General features: G+C 38.0%; 1 protein-coding gene across 1 annotated transcript in view; it reads right to left on the reverse strand.

The window, feature by feature from the left end:
- Nucleotides 1–2,777: 2,777 nt before the first annotated feature.
- Nucleotides 2,778–13,724, reverse strand: part of LOC149171768 (superoxide dismutase [Cu-Zn], chloroplastic-like) — a 28,392-nt gene continuing 17,445 nt past the window's right edge. Inside the window, exon 8 of the mRNA XM_089424117.1 lies at nucleotides 2,778–3,038. Within this exon, the coding sequence (XP_089280243.1) occupies nucleotides 3,013–3,038 (26 nt within the window). The 3' untranslated portion in view covers nucleotides 2,778–3,012. The remainder of the gene's footprint in view (nucleotides 3,039–13,724) is intronic.

Raw genomic sequence — 13,724 nt, forward strand, 5'->3', positions numbered from 1 at the left:
AATCCAAAGATCAATTTTAATATGATTAAAACTTCCTTTAAATATAAGATATTAATCCAAGGATCAACTTTTTTAAGTAAACAATAAGATATTTCTATTATCAAGTTTACATTGAGTGCAATGGAGATACAGGCCAGAAGAGGGCTATACTAACACTGAAGCACAATAGATAAAAAACAGACTTCACCATGTAGATTACGAACACGCATGAAGAGGCAAACTAGAGAAATTATGCACACAAATAAGGAGATGAGCGCCCACCGCAAAACTTCCATCAACCTCAGAACTTTCATAAGCATAGAAACACCAGAAATGAACAAACACGATAATATATAGAAACTAAAATATACATTGGAGCATAGAATTCAAGGTTCGTCGATGGAACACTCAAGAAACAAGACCAACACGCCAATGCCAAATAGACATGCGCAAAACCATTGCCAAAATACCAAAACACCATCACCAAGCAAACATGCGCATAACCATGACCAAAAAATGATGGTAACCATGATGTGTGTATAACTTAGATCATATGTGTGCCGAAACCTACGTCATAAGACACATCCTTAGGGCCCCGTTTCCCGTATTTCGTGTGTCAAACACGACCCAACCCATAAAACATGTCTAACACATTTGTCAACGTGTCCTAAAGTTAGGACACATGTTTGGGCCATGTCAGACACATGCCCTAACGTGTCTTGATTTAAGGACACATGTCCCACTAAAATCCCAAAGTAAAAAGTGCCACATCTTGATTCTTTTTCATTTTTGTTTTCAATTTTGTGTTTGTTCGTGAGGCATTAGCCAACATGGATCTTAATGACCCAATGCTAGAGCCAAAAACTTTTGATGATGAGTCTCTTGAGGGGTCAACCTCCACACTAACAAATGCAATAGGAGATCTTGCACTGGGCATAGAGGAGGATGGAGCAAAATCAAGGGGCCGTGGTATTGATGGTGATTATGACATGGAGGACCTGGACTATTGATAGTCATGACTTGTGAGTTATGACCAATACCACTCACGAGCTATAATATTCTTACCTATTTTGTATCTACTCTATTTTGTATTTTCTAGTGGCATTTCCTCGATATCTATGTAATACATTTTGATTTTGATGACTTAATGAAAAATCTGCAATTGATGATTTTAATATCTAAATTCTACTTCTAAATTTCTAATTTTATTTTATCAATCATGATATTTCTAAATTTCTAATTTTTCATGTGCTTAAACAATTATTAATAACATGAACTATGAACATCATTTATGTAGTAAATTAATAAAATATTTTTAAAATTGTAAATATTAAATGTGGTTAAACAATTATTAATAATATGAACTATGAACATCATTTATGTAATAAATTAATAAAATAATTTTAGTCATTTATGTAATAAATTAATAAAATAATTTTAAAATTGTAAATACTAGATTAGTAAATAGATATCATCATAGATGTTGGATTAGCATTGACGTGAGTGAGAAATCTAATTATTGTATCTATGTTTTATTTTTAAAATTATATTTTCCTAAAAGCCCAAGACACCACCCAGTTGTGTTCTTATTTTTATTTTTTTTTAATTAAAAGAAAAGATTTAGATGTTCAAGTTGTTTGATCAATAATAATAACTTTGTTTATCTTTCTTAAATTTCAATGTTCTCTCTTATTTATTTCATTATTTACACTTGCAAAAAAATTTTTAAATCAAGAATGCTTGAGGCAACCTGCAGTTTTATTCCGAATGGGCGTGAGGCAACCTGGCTTGACTTAATAGCTAGGATGGTAAACTGATAATTTTTATGAGATTTAAACCCTGGTGGAAGTTGAAACAAAACCCTACATTACCAACCTGGTTGACCTCTCATGACGGAACATTTTCATTAGAAATTTGTGCAGCCATTATTCCATTATTAATCTTGGAAATTTTAAGGTCATGTCAATAGGGCTTTCTGGCTGGTGAGATAGGCGGGTGTTAATACCTACATCCGGCTTGAAGTTTTTTCAGAAACATGTTTTACTGTGAGCCACTTACGCTCATACTAATCCGTGATGTTTGTGGCAATTTTGGGAAAATAGATAGTGCCACTCACGGCTTCTTAGATGAATGAGCTAATCTGAATGCCGTACGCTAGCTACATTAACTGTAATACTGCAACATTGAGGAAGGGAGAACTTGCCCCATCAAGATAACAGGAAGTTAGAAGTCACGAAAACAATTTCAAGGGTACAAGAACCAAGTCACAACAGAGTCATGGACTAAACGACGTGTGGTTACTAAATCCCGTGACCTAAAATTTATACAAGTGACAGTTTGGTTTTCTAGGCTTGCTCCCTCTCTCTCTCGTGTAGCTATTCGAGATCTATTAAAAGCAATTATGCTAATGCTAAGTGCACAGGAATCTCGCCAGCTCAGGTCACTGACAATTTGGTGTATGTTCCTGTGAAAAAAGAAGAATTGTTTGGGGGCACTTCAGAGGGATTAGGCCAGTGCACATCCTTGAAGCCACAATAGATAACAAGCAAATGCGCAACCGCACAAATATGGACCCCAAGTATAAGTAGGACAACCAAATAGAAAAGCTTCCATTCACTCCAGTCAAAGTTAAAAATTACTTTGATGTCACAGAGACAAATCCTGAACACGCACCTCTACATTCTTCATTAAGAAATACCTTTCTCCACGGATTTGCACACTAGTCCCAAAGAAAACACATAACACGACCAAGAGGTGTTGACTGGTAAATTTGAAAAGCAATACCATTTTACTCAACATTTTCCCTTCAAAAAGGAGACTATTATTAGAGATTCATGAATTACAAATGTTTCTCAATCTTATCTGCGCCCAAACATTAATGTCCCAAAGTGCAACTCGCTAATGCCAAAAACAAATCACAATTGCTAACAATCTTGCGAGGATAGAGAACATATATTTTTCAATTATTATTGCAGTCACTGGTATCATACGATGTCCATGACCTTTGAAGATCATTTCATATTTGACTGGGCCTTAAATGGGAGTGAGTCCAACCACACCTGCAAGTCATACCAGAGACCACTCAAAGTTAGACGAAGAATAATAAAACAACGTAAGTTATGTGGGCACTTTAGGAGAGTTGTAAAACAAGACAGAACATTATTAAACAACATTCCAAAATATTTAAGTTTTATTCAGGTGAGAGTGTGTAAAGTGGGCAACTATGGATTAGTGCAATGATTAATGTAAAGGCCACCCTTTGTATAATTAAGTTATACAATGGTATACTACAGATCCTCTACAAAGGTATAAGAAATTTACAATTACAAACATTGCCCCGATATTTTGAAATGCAAATGAGAGTAACGTAACACCAAGGTTATAATATTTCCCTCGCCCACAGGAAAAACTAAGGAATTTGAAGAGCACCCAAAAGCATAAGCAAAAAATTCAAAGAAGAATGCACAATAAAAGAGTTGTTACGTGTAAATACAATCAATCTTGCCAGATACATAATTTTCTAGTGTTTCAATCTGCAATCTGTACTTATAAGGCTGCCTGCTGTCTGTACAACTAGTATCATACTTGCCTAAATACAGTAAAGACAAATTATGCTAGATTATTTCCTCATACTCTATATGCAAACACTGAAATGTGTTCGTATCTGGAATAAGATGAATAAATTTTAAAGCCTTCAAAGTACCAAAACAAAAATTTCGGGTGTTCCCATTTTTATATGGAAAGGAATTGCCCTGTTAGCTGTGAATGCCAACTAGAATTTGCTATTGTATGAAGAGGCAATCTACTTTTGCCTTGCGACCATTCCATGGTTGTCTACGATGTTTGTTTATTATCTTCATCTTTGTTTAGTCAACGTCTAGTGTAGTATTAGTCATTACAGTTTTTGGTTGGCAATCTACTCTAAAGTTTGAGAGCACTGGAAAAGTTTTAGAGGATCTAGGGCATACACCCTAGGGCACAACCTTTTTTCATCCCCGAATCAATTCATCAAGTTGACCCCTGACATTTCTTCGTGAAGCAGGTTGGCCTCCAGTTCTTAAAGTTGGCACAATCAAAACCTGCAACAAGTCAGCCTGAAATATGTTGAGCCCTGTTCTCAAGGAAAGTTGGCCCTAAAAGCCATTCATCTACTCAGACCTACCTGCATTATGTTCAGCCTTGTTCTAAAGGCAATTTGTGTTAGAAAATGTAACTATGTTTGGTCTTCAACAATGTACTTGCGTCATATGTAATGTACTTGTCAAAAGAATAAAGAAAATAATTTTTATTATTGTAACAATGACTCATTAAAGCATTGGTTTCATGCTTGGGTCATCATTATATTAGTCAAAGTCTCCATTGTGGACTTCTAGGATTAATATTGAGTTTATAGAGTCATTGTACATTCAAAGAGACCCTTCTTGGGCTTTCGGATCATGTAAAAAGGTTTTGTATCGAGTCAAATATGAATTATGTACCCTCCACATGAATTATGTACCCTCCACATCATGTCAGCCTAAGAGAGATCAAGTCAGCCTATGGACCCTCATTCAACCCACAAGAAGCCTATATATACAAGGAGGTCGGAGTCATTTGGAGCATTCACTCTCAAGCAACTTCGATATGTCAAGAAGAGCTGGAGAAGTGGGAACTCTGTTCCCAGGAGGTGGAAAGAAGTGCGAGTTTGGGGAAGTCTTTAGTGAAGAAAATCAAACTTTCGGTGTCTCTCTCTCTTTGTTTCGTGGTTTGCGTTGGGAGATCGAAATCTCCTAAAATTTCGTTGTTGCCGGAAGCTGTTGCCTAGTCGAAATTGCTGGAAGGGGTCGAAGATCTGAAAGGCTGACATGGTGTGAAAGGACAGTCTGGTCTTGGTCTAGGGTAAATAGTCTCAAAAGAATACTATTGAAAGGAAAAATTATCTTCACTGGGTTTTCCCCTTGAGGGGGGGTTTTAACTTTTGCCCTAGCATGTGCCCATATCTTGTGTCTCTTGTTTTGTGATCATATACGTAACTTTTGCCCTAGCATGTGCCCATATCTTGTGTCTCTTGTTTTGTGATCTTCATATACATATAATATGGTAATTGCTTGATGAAAGATAAGATAACAAAGAAGTAAAAGGAGCCAACACACTCACAAGTAATTATCAAGAAAGGAGAATCAAACCCTAATATAATATCTTTAATTTTCCAACAAGTTTGCCCTAAAGCCATTCATCTAGTCAGCCCCTAAAAATTTTAGGCATTGCAATTCAACAATCTGTTCCCTAGATAGTAGATAGTCTAGTTTGAACAGTAGGTCAATTTAATTATGAAGTAAATTGTGAAGGTTTAACGAGTTGTGGAGCCTTCCAAAGCCATTCATCTAGTCAGCCCCTAAAAATTTTAGGCATTAAAATTCAACAATCTGTTTCATAGATAGTCTAGTTTGAACAATAGGTCAATTTAATTATGAAGTAAATTGTGGAAGTTTAATGAGTTGTGGAGCCTGCTTGAAAGAGAAATGCATTGAAGCTGCAAAGGATTTCCTTTAAACCCAACTCATCAGCCAGCATATATAAGTAGCAATGTCAATCTACTACAATCTACCCCCTTATTCTTGCCCCAGAACAACTCTCTTGAAAGGCCAAATTTCTTCAAGGCTAAAACTTTTCTTAACTAGGACTGAGTTTCTGACCCAGCGCTGATATTTCTTTTTGTTCTTAATATGTGCAGTGAACTGAGATTTGTCTTTGTCCCTGTCTGACTTCAAGAATGCTACTGTCTGAAAGCTATCCCATCAGGTCAGCACCCTAGAAACAAGCCTCAGCAAGCAAGTGCAAGGTGAGGAGTTCCAAGCATCCCTTTGGAAGTTACAGGAGGAAACTGTTTGTGACCCTTCATGTTGGTGGTTCCATAATTCAGAACCTTCAAGATGAAATGAGGAGGAGCTTAAAGCTTAAACTATTAATATTTGTTTATGGTTTCATTCAAGCTGAGCTGTTAGATCTTGAGGATCAGCAAGCCAAAATCCTTAACACGTGAAACAACATTACAGAGTGAAACTATAGTGAGAAAGGAACTAGTCCAGAAAAAGATAAATGAACATAACTACTGGGTCCAAATCATCAAGGGGAAGAAAGCCCTGCCAATATTGTATAGCTTGCTGTCCAAGCTAAATTTGAAAAAGAAGGGCCAATCAGACTAAGTAGCTCAATGAACATATTCATGGTCTTCCAAAACCAAACATCCTTTCAGAAGCAGGGTGTAGATTTACTCATGATACCATTTAGATGCATGACACTTCAGATAAAGCTTAGGACAATTGTTAAAAATGGTCAACTAAAGTCAAATTCCACCATAGACAGCTCCTTTGTATGAGATGATGATGGCATTGGATTCCTCTTCTTGAGAGGACCAATTTTGACCCAAGGCACAATAGATTCTGACTAGTATTATATTTTTGAAGTCAAGCCCAAAATGTTGGTTTTGATCAAGGTTGGCCCCACAGTCATGTAGGCTCATGAAGCCCAAGAGACATGACCTTTGACCCACATTGACTTGTATAAATATAAGATGAGTTCACTCCATTTTGGCATCATCACACACATGATTTTCTCTTTCCTCTCATGATGGATTCGACTTTCTTTGGGCAGCTATCTCTCTCCCACACGTGTGAATTTTTGGAGGATGAATTTCCTGTGATTTTCTGCAATTTTTCTGCGGTTTCTGAGATTGACTTTTCAAGTACACAGAGCAGCGTTGACCAGGCACTTTGACCAACTGTTTGACTGTGATTTTGATGGATTAATACTCTGCCAGCTAGGCCGCACATGTGGGCACAAAAATCGAGGCAAACTGAGGTGTTTGACCTGTATTGACCACAGATCTGAGGCAGGTTTGACTGCAGACTGTTGACCGAGTTTTGACCAGACTTTTGAAGGTTGTGTTAACTGCATTTTGACTGCGAATTTCTCTCTCCTTTGACCGAATAGATTGGGCTGATTTGGCTCGGCTGTTGACTGTTGACTGCTGACTGGTTAGGTAATCTTTGACAGCTGTTCACTGCTGCATTGACTACTGTTGACTTCTGCATTTGTGACTTTGTCTTTTGGACAGTGGATTGGGATCATCTATGGCAAGTAAATCTATTGACTTTGTCTAATGTATCATTGTACTTATGGATTTCTCTCTCTCTCTGAACATTTGATATTATCAAGAAGAAAAGATCTGTGGGTTTTCCCCCTTGTGGGGTTTTGCCCTGGCTTTAAGCCTAAATCATGGTGTCCTCTTGTCTTGGCTTGTCTTCTGCATTTATGGTTGTTCTTTCATCAGTTACTGTCATATGATATTGATTAATGTGATTGCTAATGGAAATCTAATGGAATAATAATGGGCTAATGGATTAATAAAGTAATTGTCCTAAGCAAAGAACATGTTAAGCTAAAATTAACAGCAAAGCACACTCCAAGCAAGAGCAGGAATGTAATCACAAGAATGCAATCACAAGAGACGTTGTCAAGTTTCCCTGAAGTCAAGATGAAGCAGTGGACTGTTAATGCATTTGAAGTATCTTGTTGCAAGCCCTATAAAACATGAGAGATCTCGAAAAATAATGCAAGTCTGGGCCTATGCAAGAGCTGGGCTAAATAGCTCATGAAAGCCGTTAATCAAATCTGAAGATGCTAAAGTTCTACTTCAGCAGCTAAGCTACCTATCATGATAAGAATTCTATGAAGAGTTTTTTTCAAGAATTTGTTGATCTGAGTCCAATCTTCTCCTTTGTTAAAGCAGCCAGCAGTATGTTTGAAGATCTGATCCCTTTGCCACCTCTGCATCAAAATTCTGAAGCTAGCAGTCCTTCCATCCAGTCACCTGTGCTCACATAAATTCAAGTCTTGTGAACAAGGATGTCCAGCAAGCAAATTTGTTGAGGATCAAATCAGTGAAAGTCTGATGGAAGGGCTACAATCAAGGTATGTTGTGTTAATTATGACTCTAAGGATACATATATTTATTTGGATTTGATCAATGAATTAAAGAGAGTCCTGTGAAGCAATTAAGAACCGAGCTGTTGGCCTAGTTCTCTGAACCATTAAGAGGGAGCCAAGTGTTCCTATTGTTCTGAGCACAAGAAGCACTAAAAGGTCTGCTATGCAATGGAGCTATCTCTCTTTTACATTCTGGGCATAAGTATGCTTTTGGAAAAGTCTCAGTCTTTTGAAAAGAACTTTATTCTCCTAAGAGGCCAAGAAAAGTGCAAGAACATAAGAATATGTCAAAGGTCATTTCATGAAGCCAACCTTGGATTACTCTGTTCTGCGATCTTGTGGTATGGAGGCCAAAATGCTATGGCTCAGTGAACTCTGTCTTATATTCTCTCTCTCGCTCTTCAATTCAGACAGTGAATCCGACCTATTCATGCCTCTTTGTTCTCTGAGTTATTGAAGAGAAAAAGTTTTGGTTATGCTGATTGTTTTATCTCAGAAGATGCCTACTTATTCCTTATGCTTGTAATAAGGCCGAGAAGCCTATGTCACATAAAGCACTGCTATATACTATCACACTCTGTGAATTTGGCCAACTAGTATAGGTGACCAGGGCAGTGATTTCTTGATCTCTGGGCTATAAAAGAAGAAAGGTGCTGGACTTCTCATTCCACATGTTTGTAAGGAAGCCGAGAATTTATTAAAGGACAGTTCTAAGGCCCTCCATAATTTAAGGAAGCCGAGATCTTGTATGCATATATTTGCAAGGTATGAATTGTAGCCTTGAAAAGACAATCAATGGGCATCCTATGTCATCCATATCAGTAAAATCAAGGAACCCTATTCTGTGTATTGAAGAAGAGGCCGAGTCCTTATCACTGTTACAAGTGCATATATATATATATATATATATATATATTATAAGCCAGTTCCTTTGAAGCCAACTTGCAAATCAATTTGGAATATATATTCATGTCTTTAAAACCTTCATAAAAGGTGCCCTGAAGTCAATGAAAATAGAGGATGCGGTTATGAGAAGGGCTGGCCTATTTAGACATCAATTTGGAAATGATTTTTGAAGAATAGTAAAAGCCCTCCATAATGTCATATTGTTGACTAAGCTGGTGGCAGCCCTCCATGTGATCCTATTTTTGTCTAGCAGCTGAAGCAAAGTAAGTTCATCTAAAAAAAGTATGCAGCTCCTTTATGTTGTCACTTTTGAATGAGCATGACAGTACCCTTGAAATTCTGACAGATAGAAGAAGTGCAAGGCACTTTGGAGCAGACCCCTATAGCAGCCTGTATGAACATAAAATCAGAGGTATGGTACCTCTCAAGGTACGTGCAATGCATTTATTTTTATTTGTTTTAAGGGTCTTGTTAGCACTCAAACTAGCAGGGGTCCTAGGAGGGGATTCTAAAAGGGCAACTACTAGGTCAATGGAAACAATGGAGCGATAGCCCACTCTCACCTCAGCTAAGGCTCCCTGCTCTTTACAGACTTTCACCGATGGGAGGAGACGCAATATGAAGGGAATCACTAGATGGATGAATCAATGAAAAGGTAAAGAGTGATCCCTAAGGCCTATTCACAAGAGAGACCCAATTGCATGGTTTACTTGCTTGAGAATCAAGGGTGTTCTTGACCTAATTGAGGGGGAGAAGGGGATCAAAGGGGAAATTTTCAATAATTTTGATGCAATGATCCCAATGAGGTCACTAACCAAGGGAAACCAAGGGCAAGAATCGATCTCGGAGCAAGGGCTTGGAATATCTCAAGATCCCACTGTCAGAATTGCTTCAATTTTAGAGGGCTTCTAGGAGACACCACAGCGCAGTAGAGGGCAAAAGATCGAAATTTTTGAGTGGGTGAATCGTGAGAAATTTGATGCCCTAGGTCACCTATTGGGGTTAGGCCTAGAAAGAAAGTGAGAAGGTGAGAAAGATATGCTTTAGAGTGATCACCAATAGAGGATCAGTGCCTAATCCTTTGGGAGAAAAGGAGTTAAGGAGGCCTATAGAACAATTTCACATGGCATTAGGGCATGAGACAATTGCTTCAAGGTCTTTAGACTTCAATTTGCAATATATGATGACTTATCAAGATAAAATTTCAACAAAATATCTCTAGGAATATTCACTCATTCATACATGGCCCATGACATGATGCAATGCTATAAAAAGACAAATTTCCACAATTTCGCATAAAAAAACAGTAAATTTCAGCCTAGTATAGCGAAAATCCCCAACAACATGCATGTGACATAAGAAAGTAACAAAAATAGCATTAAAAGAGTACTTACATGTAAGAAAGAGTATATCCAATCATCATTATATGCCAATAGTGAAGCTCCAAGACAAAAAATGAAGAGATCCAAACATCAAAATTCATCCATTCATCCAACTTCGTCCTCCAAGAAGGATAGCGAAAATCTCACACGAGAGAAAGATCCAATCCAAGTGATGATGATCAACATGAATCATCTCACTTCTATTTATACACTCTCTAATGAATTCGATTTAGCTAAATTGGCCTAATTGAGCCCCTAAATAAAATAATGTGCATAATAACAATACTTTTGGTGACAAGCCCACCAAATAGCTCAATAATGTAAAGATAAGCTTCTCCAAAGGGTTGAATGATCAAAAAAGTGAGTTGTTGGGCCTTTGAGGAGGCCTAGTTTAGTCCAAGAGGTGCCATGATGGACCAAACATAGTGGACAAGGAGTTGGCCCCTTGTTTACCAATCAAGAACCTATGGTGCTCCCAAGTGGGTGTGGGGGCACAAGGACATCCTCATCGGTCTCCAAATGGATCAAATATGCTTGTAGACCATCTCTAAGGGTTGGAGTAATGACATAAGCCCTCCCTCTACAGCAGGAGGCATCCTAGAGCATCTACCAAGTGTATGGTGCAACTGTGGAGCCGGTTGGGCATGGTGGACCAGGTGTATCATCCTCATCCAAAAGGTGCAACATGAGCAATCAATGAACGTCGTTGGGGATCCATGAAGTAATATCTGCTATGGTGGAGGCCCATGGCCCTCAATGCTCACCCTAAAAGTGCCAATGTGGCCCTCTGGAGGGCTAGGACCCCATATAGGGAGACCAAACTATTGAAGAAATGTGTAACTAGGTTCGGTATTCGTCAATGTAATTTTGATCTTTGTACTTGTCAAGAAAAAGTAATATTATATGAATGAGTTTCTTGCTCATTCCATAGGTCTAGAAAAGTCAAAGAGTCAAAATCATGTTAAAAAGCTCTTCTCGAGCATTTATGTAATGTACATGGGTCAACCTAGTGTCAAGTAGCCCTCCAAGACAAGCACCAACCTCCAAAGAAAAAGATAGCCAGCAAAACGATGTGAAAGACAGTCAAGTCGGCTTCAAAATATATTAATGACAAGTCAGTTCAAATAATAGACACAACACTTCACATATGTTTCTCCACATATGATGCTAAGGCAACAGGGTCATCATTTTTCAATTCAAGATTGAACAACTTAATCATCAATTGAACAACTTCAAGTTCAGAGGTGTGAGTCATATAGTTCCTTCAACTTCTTTAGGGCTTCAAAAGCATTTGAAAATGGAGAAATATGGTGACTCACCTCTTCATTTACGGACGCTGCAATCAAGGCATAGGCCTTGTTCTTGTTTTTCCAAAAGGCAAGCTCCTTGTCTGAAGTGGGATTTTCTAGTGCATTGTCTCCTTCTCCTTCACAAATTCCCTTCCACAACTCATTGAAAATAAGTGTGTTTTATTTTCCGGGACCACTCATGATAGTTCTCTTTTCCAAAGAGAACTACACCCACAATGGATATGAGTGAATGCATTATCAAAAATACTACCTGCTTTCGATTCAAACTCACAACCTTACTTGATGTCTTATATTTACCAATGTTGACACCTAATCCGAAAGGATTATTGTAAATATTGTCAGTTATGCATTTGAGCAAACCAAGAGACCTTGGAATTGGAATCCCAAGAGTCTCTCCACTCATGTATAAATTCATGATATGGGTAATGCAATAAACAAGTTCATTCGGAGTTACCCTCCTGGCCTGACATGGTATCAGAGCCAACTCCCAAATTAGCCTCTTTTTGTTGTAACTCCTGCCATTCTCTGCTACATACTATCCCTCTATCATAAATTTATGTTTGTTTAAGTAGAACATTGAATTATCTCTGTGCTACATCCTCTCTCTCTGCTTGTGTGTATTAATATCAGTATTGGCCTGGGCTTCCTTCATTTATCTGTTGTCTGTCTAATAAAAGAAGTGACTGAATTCTCTCAATTCTTAATTATACTCTTTTGTTGCTGCTTGTATACAACTTTCTGGTAAACTGTTAAGGTGGGTCCTAATACCACCACCTATCATTTGCAGTGAAGCATTGCCCTAAGCACTAAAGGCGTTATTGCATTAACCTTCTAGCTTCCCTGCACAAATAAAATAAGGAGAAACTGCATCTTTCTTCTGATATATAATCGTCATTTTCAGGGGTTGAATCACTCATTTTAATTCTGGCTCACACACTTCAATTTTGCGACACCTGAAAAGTCAACTGTGGTAATATTCCCAAGTGTTTCGGCAAAGAGGGTCAAGTCGCGGCAGCCACCCAAATCAAGAGTTTTGAGTTGATTCATGTTCATAAAGGAGTTTGGCAACACCCTCAAGTTCAGAATGAAGTGAGTGCGTTGATAAACCGTGGTGCCTCCAGGTCCCAAGGACGAAGCACAATGGAACCATGGTGCAGCGTAATTGTGGTGCAACCTTGGTGCAGTCTTGTGGTGTTGCGTGGTCATGTTGACCAGTGAGTATGTTTCATTCAAACGATTGCTTGGGTTGTGTGTTGAAAATTATTGACATGTTGTGTACTTTAACCATTTTTGAAGACCTGATATTATATAAATCATGAAGCCATGTTCCATTAAGTTCATTTAGAGTTACCCTCCTGACCTGACAAGAAAAAGAAAAAAATCCCATTCTAATCAACTTACCAACGAGCAACCCTATGATGATCTACAAATAGCTAGCCTCAAGGGCCCTCCATCCATGCTTCAATCAATATTTTATGACATCTAGCTTATTAGATGAAGGTGGTTCATCAATTGCAAGGTACATCAACCATTTTTGTGATCAAGTGATTTCATTTAATGTTTAAGGCCATTCTCGCATTGATCACAAGTTGAACTAGGTGATGGACCACTTTTGGTAGTATTCGTGTTGCCATGCTTCACCTTTGTGGTTATCCCCTACCCCTAGTCCAGTGTGACCTTCCTTGAGGCCATTGTCCAGGAGGGGCACAATAAGATGCATTGATTAATATTGTGTCCATTGTAATCCATACTTTCACCTTCCATCTTTTCCTTGTTTCATGTATATAATCTTTAAGCTTATTGCTATCTGTCAACAGTAGTGGTCCCCTGTTTTCCTCATTCTTAGTAGGGGCCAAAAAAAATTTCCCTGAGAGGTTGATGCAGAAAATAAAAATAAATTTAAAAAAAACAAACAAACAAAAACAAAAAAAGAGCATGAGCCATGATTATAAATGCAAAAAATTGGCTAGGATATAATAAAGTATGTGGAAAAACGCCAACCCTGAGCTCTACCACCCTCATTAGCCCTCAGCCAATCCCTAGTTAATGCATGAGCAAATCAAAATGAAAGGAACTTTGATATCCCAACACCTGATGAGCAATAAATCGCTTCATCTTCAAGGGGTGAAAGATGCATAAATGAAAGCTTGTAACCCAAGCTATGCAAGAAAAGGAAAAC

The sequence above is a fragment of the Pinus tabuliformis genome, chromosome 4_2 (genome assembly GCF_031772625.1).
Source record: "Pinus tabuliformis cultivar Carrire ecotype Pingquan chromosome 4_2, CPIR1, whole genome shotgun sequence".
NCBI lineage: Eukaryota > Viridiplantae > Streptophyta > Pinopsida > Pinales > Pinaceae > Pinus > Pinus tabuliformis.